Genomic DNA, 15,000 nt, shown 5'->3' on the forward strand with positions numbered 1-15,000 from the left:
CTGCAAACCCAAAACTGCTGAGGAGCCCCCCCCCCGCCTCCACAGACCCCCCCGCCCCCCCTCCTCCACCCCCGGCCCCTAAAAAATCTCTCCCTCCGCCTCCACCTGTGATCGATAAGGAAATGGAGTATGATTGCGACCACTACTGGGACCCGGACTGTCTGATCGACCACCCCCCACGGCCGGTCAAACCCAAGACCCCCCCACCCCCGCCCCCCACCGAGACAGAGGCAGTGGAGGGCGAAGAGGCCACGCCCGTCCTTGAACCCAGGCCCCCCGGCAAGGGTAAAAAACCCGCCCCATTCCTGCATGACTACCGCCGTGAGCTGTTCGACCCATACCTGTACTCCAACCCTGCCCCCGACCCAGAGTAAGCTTCCAGGTCCTTCTCTGAGCCGCCACACCCACAGAGAAACCAGCCGGAGAAAATACAGGAACCTGTATTGCAGACAGAGAGAAACCAGCAGTGCAGACACATTCACACACCTGTACACTCTGGTACAGACACAGGGATAAACTTTCTAGTCCAGACACAGGGGAACCTGCGCTCATATATTAATGGGCAGTTTCACTGTTCCATTCTGTTGTACACGCACACACATGCACGCACACACACACATGCGCACGCACATGTGCACGCGCACACACACACACGCGCAGCTCAGTGTGGCTGTGTTGTGGTCAGTGTAAGGCTCAGGTCCTGTGTTCTGGTTCCGTGTGACCTCCTCCTTACAGACAGACATTTCTCATTTTAATGTTTGACCTGTGAGCCGTTCACTCAGTTCTGTTTTGCTGGGTTTTCTTGTCATTTTAGCCCCTCAGTCTGTGTCCGGATAGTAGATTAAGCTTGAGGTTCCCACACATACATCCTCTGTTAGCTCTCATCCGCAACACAGTTCAGCACCAACAAAACCTTCAACCAGATATGATTTGGATTGATAACACAGAAAAAAATAAAAGAGCATCCTGATATGGATTTTACTTGATTGAGTGGTCTGTGCTTATTTTAGTGTCTTGCTGTGAGAGGCGCTTTCAATGCGAATCAGATCTCTGCGCTCTGAAACGTGTGTGTGTGTGTGCGTGTCTGTCTGTGTGTTTGTGTGTGTTTGTGTGTGTCTGTGTGTGTTTATGTGTCTATGTCTGTCTGTGTTTGTGTGTGTTTGTGTGTGTCTATGTCTGTGTGTGTGTGTGTGTGTGTGTCTGTCTGTGTGTCTGTCTGTGTGTTTGTAATTCAGAAGCGCCTGTTTTCTGTAATGATGGAGTGAATGGTGGAGGAGTGGTAATGAAAGGGTAAATGAATGGGGGGTCTGTGTTCTGAATCTTTACTGGCTCTTAAAAAACTTTATTACCCAAATAACTGACACCTGCTGTGCTTGAACCCACCAACCCCCCACCCCCCACTTCCTGAAAAAAACCCCAAACACACCACATCCAGATCACCCTCATACACACTATTGCAGGGCTGTCCAATCTTATCCAGAAAGGGCCGGTATGGGTGCAGGTTTTTGTTTTAGCCCAGCGCTGCAACACCTGATTCAACTAATTAACTTTTCACAGTCCTTAATCAAGACCTTAATAAGCAGAATCTGGTGTCTTAATACTGGGCTAGAACAAAAACTGCACCAGCACTGGCCCTTCCGGACAAGACTGCGCGCCCCTGGACTCGGGATGCTGTCTGCTAACTGTAAGATGGCGGCTACCCGAGCCCTTGAGTGGCTCGGGTAGCCACTCAAGTGCGGACCAAATAAAAAAACGTATAAACAACAGTGACATCCTGTGGCCTAAAGATGAGGAATTCTCTGTCTTCATTTTGAACGGCGCTCTTCTTTTTAAAAATTTAACTATTTTCTTGACCAACTGAAAGGTTTCAGGGTAGATGAAGTAGCAACTCAAGTTAGCTGTGAAATCGTAAGCCAGAAGAAACGACGTGCAGTATTTAACACAATCGCGTGATCTCTAAAATATGACTATTACACCTTTATTCCCAACAAAAATGATGCGTTTGCCTTTGTTGTTTTTACCTTTTCAAGGTCAATCCGTGACCAAAACAACCATTGGCAGGGCAAATTGTATTTCTAGGATGTACAGTAACACAACGGATCACCATGATTGTATCACTCGGCGCCATCTTGTCTCTGGGAATGGCGTCTTCATTCGGCCACAAGAGGGCAAAATGGTAGTGCTGTCCAGCATTTACTAATGTGGAAACTGTGGAAAACACAAATACTACACCATAGGCTGCAACTTATCTTGAGGTTACTTCGAACAGAAGATGGTATATAGCTTATTGCATAGTTGTCAGTCTCGAGTATGGTGATGGAATACATGACATTTAACCTAAGTCGAAAGAAGATGGATGTTTAAATTGAAGCAATGTCATTCGTTTGCCAAGCCAATATATGTTTAAAACAGCAATTACACTGTAGTTAAATACATTTGAAACAGCGGGATTTGGATTGTCTAATAATAACTGATATTAGAAGATAGCAGACTCGGACGCATGTTTCTGTGTGTGCCAAGCCACACCTTCTCTCATTGGTAGCGTGGCCGAGCGGTCTAAGGCGCTGGATTTAGGCTCCAGTCTCTCTGGAGGCGTGGGTTCGAATCCCACCGCTGCCAACGAACGATTTTGTACATTCAATGATTCTTGATAAATTACCGGCCATTTAAAGATCCGTAGTCGCAGTGATAATTTTGTAATTATAGGACAGTAGACAACGTACAGCTTCTTAAGTAACTTTAGGATCCGTCTGTCCACTGTTGAATTATCATCCTTCTGCTCTGCCCCTGTAATCAACTATTTAAAAAACATTTTTCTGGGCTGATCTGATTTGATGTCAGTATATTGCATTTCTGTCATGTTTGCACGCTTTTACTCGCCTAGTAGAGCTTGCGCTGTGAATGTATGTGCTTCTGGCACTAATTGGCAAGTCACTCTAGAATCTGTGTTAAAAAGGCTTTGAGGGCCGTTAAAAGGCACCGCTGGGATTCGAACCCAGGATCTCCTGTTTACTAGACAGGCGCTTTAACCAACTAAGCCACGGCGCCCGATGATTCAAGAGCTCTTATTTTAGGTTTTTCAGCAAACCCACAATTAATTTCAGTATTCATTTCAAAATAAGCGTTTCGCCGTAAGTATTATGTTCCTAGTCTGCTGAATCACATGTGGCACAAGTTTTCAGAAAATTAATTTTGTATTAGTTTCACTTTCGCTAGCATTAATGAAGTCAGTAATAACAGTTTCTTCATTCTTATCTATCAGCGAATTTGACAAGGAACAAAATCCGACGAGGATGGGATTCGAACCCACGCGTGCAGAGCACAATGGATTAGCAGTCCATCGCCTTAACCACTCGGCCACCTCGTCTGGTGGCCAACGTCGCCGAAACCCCATTAAAAAAAGTTACATATTCTGGTTCAAACGTATGAGCTTAACCTCGGCCTGTCTGGCCAATAATAATTAAACCGTTTGACACAACATACACCCCACAGATCACTTCGCAGTATTGCACACTACGCACATAATGCGATAGCTACACAAAACCTACCTAATTTTTAGACTTATTTATACGAACAGCATATCGTCAGTGATAATCAGAATGGGGATATAGGAGTGTTGCAGTTCTCCTATACCCAAAGACACAATAATCACATGTCATATTGTCCATTCATCATTTTCTGTAACTCCATTTCTGAAGTAACAGGTAAGGATGTACCTCACTGACGATACTCTGAAATGCGCGCGGAACTGTGGTATTCCAGAGGGTTGTCAGTTCAGCTATGGTTGATATACCTGAAAGAAGTCTAAGTCAAAAGCGTCTTTACATAATTTAAAGAAGAAAATGTGTTATTCAGGGGACACTTTTATCCAAAGATGTGTTACATCAAAATGCGGTATGAGTGTGTGTTATAGCGCAAATGTAAACGCGTGTAAGTGTATCGCATTGAAATTCTACTAAGAATCCCATAACTCTGTGCGCCAATAATTTTTGCATAGCCCAGGACCAGCGGCGTCACGATTGGTACGTTTTCAGAACATGTGCACTTTCAGATTATGCACAATTAATGAAAAAAGACAAAGCATTAACGGGATATAGTTCCACTTATATATATTTACATGTGTTATCCGACCACCCGCATAAAGCGTCTATGGGTTTAATCACGAAAATGTTTCAAAATGTAACAAATGCAAAATCTCGCGATAGAACCAGTTCACATCAGTTGCTGTAGCAACGAGTCTGACTGCGTTGTGTCCGTTGGTAATGTTAGCACGCTTTTGTTTGTTATTTAGTGCGCTCGCTATTCGCTAAATACTGTTTCAGTTGTCGACAGCAGTGGCATAATGTCTTAACTAGCGAAGGCAATATAAATGTTAAACATCTTAGGTTTGATTAATTTGTCATGCTGTTGTCATGTAGCTAGCCTAATTAGCAAGCTTTCGCTACCAACCGTCGCCTGCCAACTTGTATTTTAGGTTTAGTCCAGCTAACGCTACCTTACATTGCAGAGTCGTGTGTAGCTGTCATATGCGCACGGTAGTGATAACATATTTAACGGTAACTATAACGTTAGCGGAATACCTTTCTCACAGTGCTAGCGTCAGCCTATACGTCATTGCCCAATTGAAAGGTAGACTAATCGTCGGGTGCAACTTAGCTAACATTAACGTAGGTATTTAGTCCAACAATTGACTTAAAAAACTAAAATTAAAAACATAATCCCTGATAGCTAAATAATAACGTGAGGGAACTACTGTATAAAGGTAACATTAGCTTGCTGTTTATAAAGTACTTAACTACTGCTGCTTATATAAAATATGTAATATTCTGTGTGTACCATTACAGAACTGTAAGTGCAAGTTAGCAAACGTCCACTTGTTATTTTCTTTTTGTGTCAAAAGTGCTCCTGGGCTACGTGGCGTTATGGCCGCAGTACACGGTTTGATACCGGCCCGGTTTCTCACCCTGACGGCGCATCTGGTCATCGTCATCACCATTTTCTGGTCGCGGGTAGGACCTTAAACATGCTAATATGACATAGCCGGTAGCTGTGTATTTGTCACATTTACACCAACGCACGTGACCGGAGCTTAAGGTTTTTCCCTCTGCAGTACATCCACCACTATCCAGTATTCTTTCAATGGATGTTAAACATCCAAAAATATGTAGGCTCCGAGTCTAACCTGCTTAGTTTTGCGGATCTGGCTGGCTGACCTGGCAGGCACTGTTACCTGAATTGCTGAACAGTTCAACTGTAGAGCAGCAAGTTGAGTTTGACAATCTTTCTATTGTAATAAATGAATTTGATCAACTATTATAATAATATAACAGTTATAGTACAACTGTACATTTTAGGTTGCATTCCGGGCGTTCAAATCCACAATGACTTTGAGCAGAAGTACATGTCTGTTGTGTTTCTGTTACTTTCAGGAGAGTACTGTTCAAGCCTGCCTACCTCTGGAGTTCACACAGGAGGAGTTCAACAACAAGGACATAGAGTAAGAGATCATTCACACACACTCACATACACACTCACTCACTCACACACTCACTCACACACTCACTCACACACACACACTCTCACACACACTCACTCACTCACACACACACACTCTCTCACACACACACTCACACACACACTCACTCACTCACACACACTCTCACACACACTCACACTCACACACACACTCACTCACACACACACACACTCTCTCACACACACACTCACACACACACTCACTCACTCACACACACTCTCACACACACACACACACACACACACACTCACACTCTCTCTGCAGTCACGGTCTACTGTGTGTTCCAGGCTGGTGGTGGGGCTGTCAGTGACGCTGGGCCTGTTTGCAGTGGAGCTGGCCGGGTTCTTCTCTGGAGTGTCCATGTTCAACTCCAGCCAGAGCCTCCTGTGTATCCTTCCCACAATCCCCCTCTCTCTGCAGCCATGCTCTCACACATGCAGAGAAATACACACTCACACACTCACACACACATTCTCACACTCACACACTCTCACTCTCACACACTCTCACACTCACACACTCTCACTCTCACACACTCTCACATGCATGCTCTTCACTGTCCCACAGCACAACATTAACTGCACATTTTGCCTGTGTTTGATATGCACTGGGGTTAGTGCGTTACTGTTAGTGTGTTACACAGGTGTGTGCTGGGGTTAGGTATCTGTTACACAGGTGTGTGCTGGGGTTAGTGTTACACAGGTGTGTGCTGGGGTTAGGTATCTAGGTGTTACACAGGTGTGTGCTGGAGTTAGGTATCTATGTGTTACACAGGTGTGTGCTGGGGTTAGGTATCTAGGTTACACAGGTGTGTGCTGGGGTTAGGTATCTAGGTGTTACACAGGTGTGTGCTGGTGTTAGTGTGTTAAACAGGTGTGTGCTGGGGTTAGGTATCTAGGTTACACAGGTGTGTGCTGGTGTTAGTGTGTTACACAGGTATGTGCTGGGGTTAGGTATCTGTGTTACACAGGTGTGTGCTGGTGTTAGTGTGTTACACAGGTGTGTGCTGGGGTTAGTGTGTTAAACAGGTGTGTGCTGGTGTTAGTGTGTTAAACAGGTGTGTGCTGGTGTTAGGTATCTGTGTTTCACAGGTGTGTGCTGGTGTTAGTGTGTTAAACAGGTGTGTGCTGGGGTTAGGTATCTAGGTTACACAGGTGTGTGCTGGTGTTAGTGTGTTAAACAGGTGTGTGCTGGTGTTAGTGTGTTAAACAGGTGTGTGCTGGTGTTAGTGTGTTACACAGGTATGTGCTGGGGTTAGGTATCTGTGTTACACAGGTGTGTGCTGGTGTTAGTGTGTTAAACAGGTGTGTGCTGGTGTTAGTGTGTTAAACAGGTGTGTGCTGGGGTTAGGTATCTAGGTTACACAGGTATGTGCTGGGGTTAGGTATCTGTGTTACACAGGTGTGTGCTGGTGTTAGTGTGTTAAACAGGTATGTGCTGGGGTTAGGTATCTGTGTTACACAGGTGTGTGCTGGTGTTAGTGTGTTAAACAGGTGTGTGCTGGTGTTAGTGTGTTACACAGGTATGTGCTGGGGTTAGTGTGTTACACAGGTATGTGCTGGGGTTAGGTATCTGTGTTACACAGGTGTGTGCTGGGGTTAGTGTGTTACACAGGTGTGTGCTGGGGTTAGTGTGTTACACAGGTATGTGCTGGGGTTAGTGTGTTACACAGGTATGTGCTGGGGTTAGTGTGTTACACAGGTATGTGCTGGGGTTAGGTATCTAGGTTACAGTTCCCTGACCGCATCCTGCAGCCACAGCGGCCCATGCGAGCGCCTCAGTGTCCCTGCTCTTCTTCCTGTTTGAGCAGTGGCCCTGCCACGTCTACTGGTGGATCCTGGGCTTCTGCAGGTCAGTGTCACTGTGGATCCTGGGTTCTGCAGGTCAGTGTGCCTGTGACTGTGGATCCTGGGTTCTGTAGGTCAGTGTCACTGTGGATCCTGGGTTCTGCAGGTCAGTGTGCCTGTCACTGTGGATCCTGGGTTCTGCAGGTCAGTGTGCCTGTGACTGTGGATCCTGGGTTCTGCAGGTCAGTGTGGCTCAGCCCAGCTGTCTGTGTGTTGTGGGCCTGGCCCTGCTACCCATAATGCACTGCATTGGAGCTTTTTCCCTGACCAGCACTCCCTCCAGCGCTGGCTGCACACTGCAGCGCCTCCGTCTCTCTGTCCTTCTTCGTCTTCCAGAAATGGGAGTGCTGGACCTATTGGGTTGTTTTTACCTTCTGCAGGTAACATAATGTACGATACAATTTACAAAAGAATTAAATGACTATCCACACAGCAGTGAGAATGTAGCTGAAAAAGACTGGACTGGGCCGTATACACTGAGCACTTTATTAGGTATTTATTAGGCTTATTTTTATTTAGACCTTATTTATTAGGCTTATTTATTAAGTCTTTTGCTGCTGTAGCCTATCCACTTAGAGATCAGCAGTTACGGAAATAACCAAACCAGCCTGTCTGGCACCAACAATCTTACCATGGTCGAACTGATTGAGATCAAATTTTTTTTCCCCATTTTGATGGTTGATACAAACATTAACTGAAGCTCCTGACCCGTATCTACATGATTTTATGCCTTGCACTGCTGCCATACGATTGGCTGATTAGCTAAGCGCATGAATAAGTAGGTCCTAATAAAGTGCTCAGTGAGTGTATATTATAAGCGTATATTTCCAAAAGGCTTGTTTGTTCCTCTTCATGGTGTGTTGTGTAATAAAGAGGTGAATAAATCGGGGTTGGAGACTGATTCAAACAAAATTAAAGGTTGTGTAATATTTATCAAACACAACACATGTAATGCTGTGAGATTTGGGCAATATTTGTCAAGAGTAACATTGTGTCAGATGTGAAGTGGAATGACAAAGGTATGTTTTTAATGAAAACGACCACAGACGGCACCATTCCCTTGTGATCTGAGAAGTTGCAATCTCTCTCCCCCTCTCTCTGTACCTCCCCCTCTCTCTGTCTCTCTCTCAGTGCACTTCCGGCTCTGGTGGAAGTCTTCCTCTTCATCGCGGTATTTGGGCTGAAGAGGAAGGCGCTGTGAGGAGCCCCTCCCCCCCGCTGGTGACCCTTTCAGGAAGCAGCTCCAAACGCAGGCTGCTGTGGAAAAGGGACAGGGACCATGTGTACGTCGCCGAGATTCAAATCCCAATCTCCGGCTGGGGGCGAGAGGCAGCACCCCCCTTTCAGGCTGAACAGGACCAGCCCTACTGCAGCATTGATTTCAAATCAATCAATCAATCAATCAATATAAGTGAAACTCCAGTGCAGTATGGCAACTACAGCAGAAAGCTGTTTGTCTGTTATTACACACAGATTTCCTGAACTCAGTTTCGCATAAATACCCTGTGAGCGATTTATTAGGTAGACCTGTACACCAATTTGTTAATGCAAATATTTAATCAGCCAATCATGTGGTAGCAAGAAAATGCATTAAAAAACGTAGACGGGGTCAAGAGCTTCAGCTGTTGTTTGACCAAATGTCAGAATGGGGAAGAAATGTGATTGAAATGACTTTGACCGTGGAATGATTGTTGGTGCCAGACAGAATGGTTTGAATATCTCAGCAACTGCTGATCTTCTGTAATGTTCAGGCATAGCAGTCTCTCGAGTTTGCAGTGAGCATCCAGTGAGCAGCAGTTCTGCAGACAGAAACGCCTTGTTAATGAGAGACGTCAGAGGAGAATGGCCAGACTGGTCAAAGCTAACAGGAAGGTGACAGTAATGCAAATAACCACACATTACAACAGTGGTATGCAGAAGAGCATCTCTGAACATACAACATGAGAGCCTCTAAGTAGATAGGCTACAGCAGCCGAAGATCAATAAGTCAAAAAAAGAAGTAATTAACGCCTAATAAAGTGTTCACTGAGAGTATGTAATGTAATGTATGACTTTGTGACCTCTTGCAAAGATAAAAGCTTGCAGTTTTGTTTGGGTACTGTGCCATGACCTGCAGATCAGTGCTGTTGGGAGATTTGAGTTTTCAGATCACTACCCATAAGGACACAGGAGGCTGTGACGATGGAAAAGTGATGTGTGAAATGTCCTGATGTTTGTGAAAGAGAAAAGCCTCACTCACTCAGGTGGCTTTAGATTGATTTTTTTAGAAGCTTTTTTACATTTAATTCTCATGTACATATAGAAGAAAAATAAACTTTTCTAAAAAATGCCTCCTATATTTTGTCACGGTTTCATTTGTAAGTTAAAACCTTTTTACATCTGCTTGTCCCAATTGATGTCATGGTCACGTACAGTGGTGTGAAAAGGTGTTTGCCCCCTTCCTGATTTCTTTTTATTTATTTTTTTGCATGTTTGTCACACTTAAATGTTTCAGATCATCAAACAAATTTACATATTAGTCAAAGACAACACAAGTAAACACAAAATGCAGTTTGTAAAAGAAGGTTTTTATTAAGGGAGAAAAAAAATCCAAACCTACATGGCCCTGTGTGAAAAAGTGATTGCCCCCTAAACCTAAACCTAAGAAATCAGGAAGGGCAAACACTTTTTCACACCACTGTATATAGTCATTTTATTGTTTCATGATTATTATAGTGCTGGGATATATTTTTCAAAACTTTGTAAGATCAGCAACTTTAATGTGTCATCTGTTTAGTGTACCACAACTATGTAGTGATGTCTGATTTCATACTTTCCTAAGGACATACAGTGCATCCGGAAAGTATTCACAGCGCTTCACTTTTCCCACATTTTGTTATGTTACAGCCTTATTATTGTCGGTGCACAGCCATTTTCAGATCTCTCCAGAGATGTTCAATCGGATTCAAGTCTGGACTCTGGCTGGGCCCCTCAAGGACATTCGCAGAGTTGTCCTGAAGCCACTCCTTTGATATCTTGGCTGTGTGCTTAGGGTCGTTGTTCTGCTGAAAGATGGACCGTCGCCCCAGTCTGAGGTCAAGAGCACTCTGGAGCAGGTTTTCATCCAGGATGTCTCTGTACATTGCTGCATTCATCTTTCCCTCAATCCTGAGTAGTCTCCCAGTAGTTCTCCACTGAAAAACATCCCCACAGCATGATGCTGCCACCACCATGCTTCACTGTAGGGATGGTATTGGCCAGGTGATGAGCGGTGCCTGGTTTCCTCCAAATATGACACCTGGCATTCACGCCAAAAAGTTCAATCTTTGTCTCATCAGACCAGAGAATTTTGTTTCTCATGGTCTGAGAGTCCTTCAGGTGGGCTGCCATGTGCCTTTTATGAAGGAGTGGCTTCCGTCTGGCCACTCTACCATACAGGCCTGATTGGTGGATTGCTGCAGAGATGGTTGTCCTTCTGGAAGGTTCTCCTCTCTCCACAGAGGAATGCTGGAGCTCTGAGAGTGACCATTGGGTTGTTGGTCACCTCCCTGACTAATGCCCTTCTCCCCCGATTGCTCAGTTTAGACGGGCAGCCAGCTCTAGGAAGAGTCCTGGTGGTTCCGAACTTCTTCCATTTATGGATGATGGAGGCCACTGTGCTCATTGGGACCTTCAAAGCAGCAGAAATTTTTCTGTACCCTTCCCCCAGATTTGTGCCTCGAGACAATTCCTTTGACTTCATGCTTGGTTTGTGCTCCCGACATGCACTGTCAACTGTGGGACCTTATATAGACAGGTGTGTGCCTTTCCAAATCACCACAGGTGGACTCCAATTAAGCTGTAGAAACATCTCAAGGTTGATCAGTGGAAACAGGATGCACCTGAGCTCAATTTTGAGCTTCATGGCAAAGGCTGTGAATACTTATGTACATGTGATTTCTTTGTTTTTTATTTTTAATACATTTGCAAAAATCTCAAAATAACTTTTTTCACATTGTCATTATGGGGTATTGTGTGTAGAATTTGGAGGGAAAAAAATGAATTTAATCAATTTTGTAATAAGGCTGGAAAAAGTGAAGCGCTGTGAATACTTTCCGGATGCACTGTAAAAACCCTAAAAGTACACTGTTTGTTTTTACTTGCCTTCATGTACACAGTGCGCACACACAACAATTTTTTTAACAATTAAATGTTTTTTTAAATAACACTAAATAGTACTAGTAAATAGTAAATAGTACTAAACATCATGACCAATCACTAATCATAGTACAATACTGAATGAAACACCACGAAGACAATATAAACAATATAATATAATATAAACAATATAAACACATCATTTCCATGTTACAGAAATTGGTTTGTTTGTGGTTTGTTGCTTGTTTGTGGTTTGCTGCTGGCGGTATAAGGCATGAAACCACATTCGTCTGCCGGCTGGAAAACTGAAAAGCGCTGTGCTCAGGCCATTGGACCGGCGGGTGTGCTAAGAGGTCACGTGTTTGAAAGGAGGCCCAATCAGAGCACCGACCTGCGGGTTTTGAAAAACTTGGCGCTGTGCGACGTTGTGTGAAGGGGTCTTTTAAAGGATTTTTTTTTAAGCACACAATTCGCCTCAACATGCAGGTAACGCAGCTGTTTTTATTAAGGAACTGCAATCTAACTACATGTAATCGTCAATGTTTTATTGTGCTTTATGCAAGTTACAGGTTTATTGTTTTAGATTGGTCGGATTTAAGTGTTTTTTTCCGTTTTAGGAGATAATTTAGCTAGCTGATGGTCGCGAGCCAATGCTGTTGCTGCACAACTAAAGTTAACGACTTGCTGTTTTCATTTAGTAGGGGTACAATTTAACCTGGCTAAGGGAAGCCAGGCGTAATGAGAATTTCAATATATCTTGCGAATTAGTGTGTGCAGCCTGCTTAACGTTGGGTCCTTCCCTAGCTAACGTTAGCATGTTGGCTACCTGTTTGCTTCTTATGCCAAATTGATTGTTAAAGATGGACTTAGCGATCTAAACGATTAAACTGCCGTGTCATCGATGTATTGTTTGGATGTCAGTTTAACACAGACCGGTGGATAGCTAACATTTACTAACATAGTAACATGGCTAACTAGGGAATGTCGTTAACTTGGCTAGGTGACGTTAGCGCTAAAGCTAGGTGGCTGCCTACTTGGAGCTAACTTCGCTAACGTATAAATAGCTAGGTAGCAGTGTTTCTGACGATTTGTCTAACTGCCAAACGTCAGCTAGCTAGATAAGGTAATGCGAGCTTAAGTTTCAATCATAAAATAAATCCCTAACTAGCTAAGGTTAGCTTATCTTGATAGGTATGAGTGAACTCTTATTTGATACGTCGTGCTAACCAGCCATTTTCTAACCCGCCCTTTCTGGAGCGATTATTTTGGTCCACAAGATGGTGCGTTTTTAGTTTGAACATAAAATATTGCTTTTTATTCTTAAACATTTGTTGCGTTTATTCCACGCAGAACAAGGAGAACTACGACCCCAAAGGACTCCAGAGACAGGTACAGATGGAAAATAATTGGCTAACGTTAATTAATGAGTGAATGGATGAAAGCAGGAGGATGGTTTCTGTAGAATCTACGCCGTCCACTGAAATTGTTCTCGAGTTTGCTTACGTGAAAAGAGAATGACTTTTAGCTAAGTTGTTAAAATCCACAGCATGTCACCGTTATCTTGTCAATGGATATTCGCAGCTAGCTGAACGTACTGAATAGCAGATTACAACAACAATTTGCTCCTTCTGATTTTTATTTGTTTTGCCCCGTTGTTTGGTATTCTGATGCAATTTCTCTTTTTTGGCAGTTCACCACGCCGGCCTCACAGATGGGGCCGCAGAGGGTTCTGAAGAACCCGGGGTCCGAAGTCCATATCCCAGGTCCGTTTAAAATGGCCCGGTTCTCATTGTGTTACACCAAACCGTTTAGTTTCCATTTGCATTATATGTCTCCAGCGGTTGACCACGACAAAGTTCAGTAATTACTCCTTAATACTTGCCTGATCACATGTTTTGTCTTGTTGGGCCAATGCCGGAATTCATAATGCATAATTCATTGTTTTGCTGTTTTGAGTTCAGCGCTGAATTTGGCTTTGTGTTTTTGCGCAGGACCGGGCCGGGTGGCTGTGCAGCCCAGCGCGTCTGAATCCCCGTGAGTTACTTGCATGTGTGAAGCCTTATATTTGCAATTCAGTCCTCCAATCGCATGAACGTGTTCCTACTGGAGGTCACAAAAGGCCGAAAATGTGATGAATGACACGCACCCGTCTTTCTCGCCAGGCTGGGTCTAATGGCGTTGGTGCCCATAATGATTGTCCATCAATGTAATCAGCCACTGTAGCAGTGCTGTAGTGTTGTTCTACCGCTGTGCCTTTTAAACTGCGTTTGCGTGACAAAACTAGCCCATACTGTTGCATTAAATAAATCCTTAAGTATGCATTTTTAATGTGTTGAACGTTCACAAATTATTTTGTTTTGACTGGGGACGCTATGGGGTACAGCAACACTAAACCTTGAAACGACTCCGTCTGTAGAAAGTTTACCATCAATAACTTTGACATCGGCCGGCCGCTGGGAAAGGGGAAGTTTGGGAACGTGTACCTGGCGCGGGAGAAGAAGCTGAACTTCATCGTGGCGCTGAAGGTGCTGTTCAAGTCCCAGATGGAGAAGGAGGGGGTAGAACACCAGCTCCGCAGGGAGATCGAGATCCAGTCCCACCTCAAGTGAGTGCCCCTGCCACGCCCTGTGCCGCCTATACCACTCACCTGTGCTATTCTACACCAGTATCCTATACCACTCGCCTGTGCTATTCTACACCAGTATCCTATACCACTCACCTGTGCTATTCTACACCAGTATCCTATACCACTCGCCTGTGCTATTCTACACCAGTATCCTATACCACTCACCTGTGCTATTCTACACCAGTATCCTATACCACTCGCCTGTGCTATTCTACACCAGTATCCTATACCACTCACCTGTGCTATTCTACACCAGTATCCTATACCACTCACCTGTGCTATTCTACACCAGTATCCTATACCACTCGCCTGTGCTATTCTACACCAGTATCCTATACCACTCACCTGTGCTATTCTACACCAGTGTCCTATACCACTCACCTGTGCTATTCTACACCAGTGTCCTATACCACTCACCTGTGCTATTCTACACCAGTGTCCTATACCACTCACCTGTGCTATTCTACACCAGTGTCCTATACCACTCACCTGTGCTATTCTACACCAGTGTCCTATACCACTCACCTGTGCTATTCTACACCAGTGTCCTATACCACTCACCTGTGCTATTCTACACCAGTGTCCTATACCACTCACCTGTGCTATTCTACACCAGTGTCCTATACCACTCACCTGTGCTATTCTACACCAGTGTCCTATACCACTCGCCTGTGCTATTCTACACCAGTATCCTATACCACTCGCCTGTGCTATTCTACACCAGTATCCTATACTCTTCAATGCTAGTCGCCTTTGCTGCTGAATTGTATTATTTTCGTAGGGTTCATATTTCTGCAAAGTTACTAATAACCACAGTGTTTCACACACTGCTGAGTTCCTGTTCAGTGATGCCTGGATTCTGGAGGCGTGTTTCG

At 44.4% G+C, this 15,000-nt stretch overlaps 3 protein-coding genes and 4 non-coding genes across 13 annotated transcripts in view; 4 read left to right on the forward strand and 3 right to left on the reverse strand.

The window, feature by feature from the left end:
• and3 (actinodin3) overlaps positions 1-374 on the forward strand; it is a 4,005-nt gene extending 3,631 nt beyond the window's left edge. Inside the window, 2 exon segments of the mRNA XM_061249707.1 lie at positions 1-7; positions 9-374. The exon segment at positions 1-7 is cut by the window's left edge and continues 169 nt beyond it. Coding sequence (XP_061105691.1) covers positions 1-7; positions 9-374 — 373 coding nt within the window.
• A 2,163-nt stretch (positions 375-2,537) lies between these two features.
• On the forward strand, positions 2,538-2,619 carry trnal-uag (transfer RNA leucine (anticodon UAG)). Its single transcript has one exon. It is a non-coding gene; the product is annotated as a tRNA-Leu (tRNA).
• A 355-nt stretch (positions 2,620-2,974) lies between these two features.
• On the reverse strand, positions 2,975-3,048 carry trnat-agu (transfer RNA threonine (anticodon AGU)). Its single transcript has one exon. It is a non-coding gene; the product is annotated as a tRNA-Thr (tRNA).
• Positions 3,049-3,285: 237 nt separating this feature from the next.
• Positions 3,286-3,367, reverse strand: trnas-gcu (transfer RNA serine (anticodon GCU)). The gene has a single exon. It is a non-coding gene; the product is annotated as a tRNA-Ser (tRNA).
• Positions 3,368-3,593: 226 nt separating this feature from the next.
• Positions 3,594-3,727, reverse strand: LOC133134186 (U8 small nucleolar RNA). The gene has a single exon (XR_009709295.1). It is a non-coding gene; the product is annotated as a U8 small nucleolar RNA (small nucleolar RNA).
• Positions 3,728-4,013: 286 nt separating this feature from the next.
• Positions 4,014-9,189, forward strand: LOC133133223 (transmembrane protein 107-like). 6 transcript variants are annotated; one of them, XM_061249321.1, is made up of 6 exons: positions 4,014-4,022; positions 4,901-5,009; positions 5,430-5,497; positions 5,824-5,924; positions 7,291-7,387; positions 8,515-9,189. In XM_061249321.1, exons 2-6 carry the CDS (start codon positions 4,923-4,925, stop codon positions 8,582-8,584), a joined length of 423 nt encoding a protein of 140 aa, XP_061105305.1. In that variant the 5' UTR covers positions 4,014-4,022; positions 4,901-4,922; the 3' UTR covers positions 8,585-9,189. The 6 variants fall into 6 exon arrangements, with proteins under 6 accessions (XP_061105305.1, XP_061105303.1, XP_061105301.1 ...); XM_061249319.1 differs by lacking the exon at positions 4,014-4,022 and adding an exon at positions 4,127-4,259; XM_061249317.1 differs by lacking the exon at positions 4,014-4,022 and adding an exon at positions 4,235-4,762.
• A 2,698-nt stretch (positions 9,190-11,887) lies between these two features.
• aurkb (aurora kinase B) overlaps positions 11,888-15,000 on the forward strand; it is an 8,652-nt gene continuing 5,539 nt past the window's right edge. The window contains exons 1-5 of one of the 2 annotated variants that reach the window (XM_061248082.1): positions 11,888-11,985; positions 12,850-12,888; positions 13,190-13,262; positions 13,491-13,533; positions 13,916-14,104. In XM_061248082.1, the coding sequence (XP_061104066.1) occupies positions 11,980-11,985; positions 12,850-12,888; positions 13,190-13,262; positions 13,491-13,533; positions 13,916-14,104 (350 nt within the window). In that variant the 5' untranslated portion in view covers positions 11,888-11,979. The remainder of the gene's footprint in view (positions 11,986-12,849; positions 12,889-13,189; positions 13,263-13,490; positions 13,534-13,915; positions 14,105-15,000) is intronic. The other variant, XM_061248080.1, reaches the window with a different exon arrangement.

Source organism: Conger conger, chromosome 7 (assembly GCF_963514075.1).
Source record: "Conger conger chromosome 7, fConCon1.1, whole genome shotgun sequence".
Lineage (NCBI taxonomy): Eukaryota > Metazoa > Chordata > Actinopteri > Anguilliformes > Congridae > Conger > Conger conger.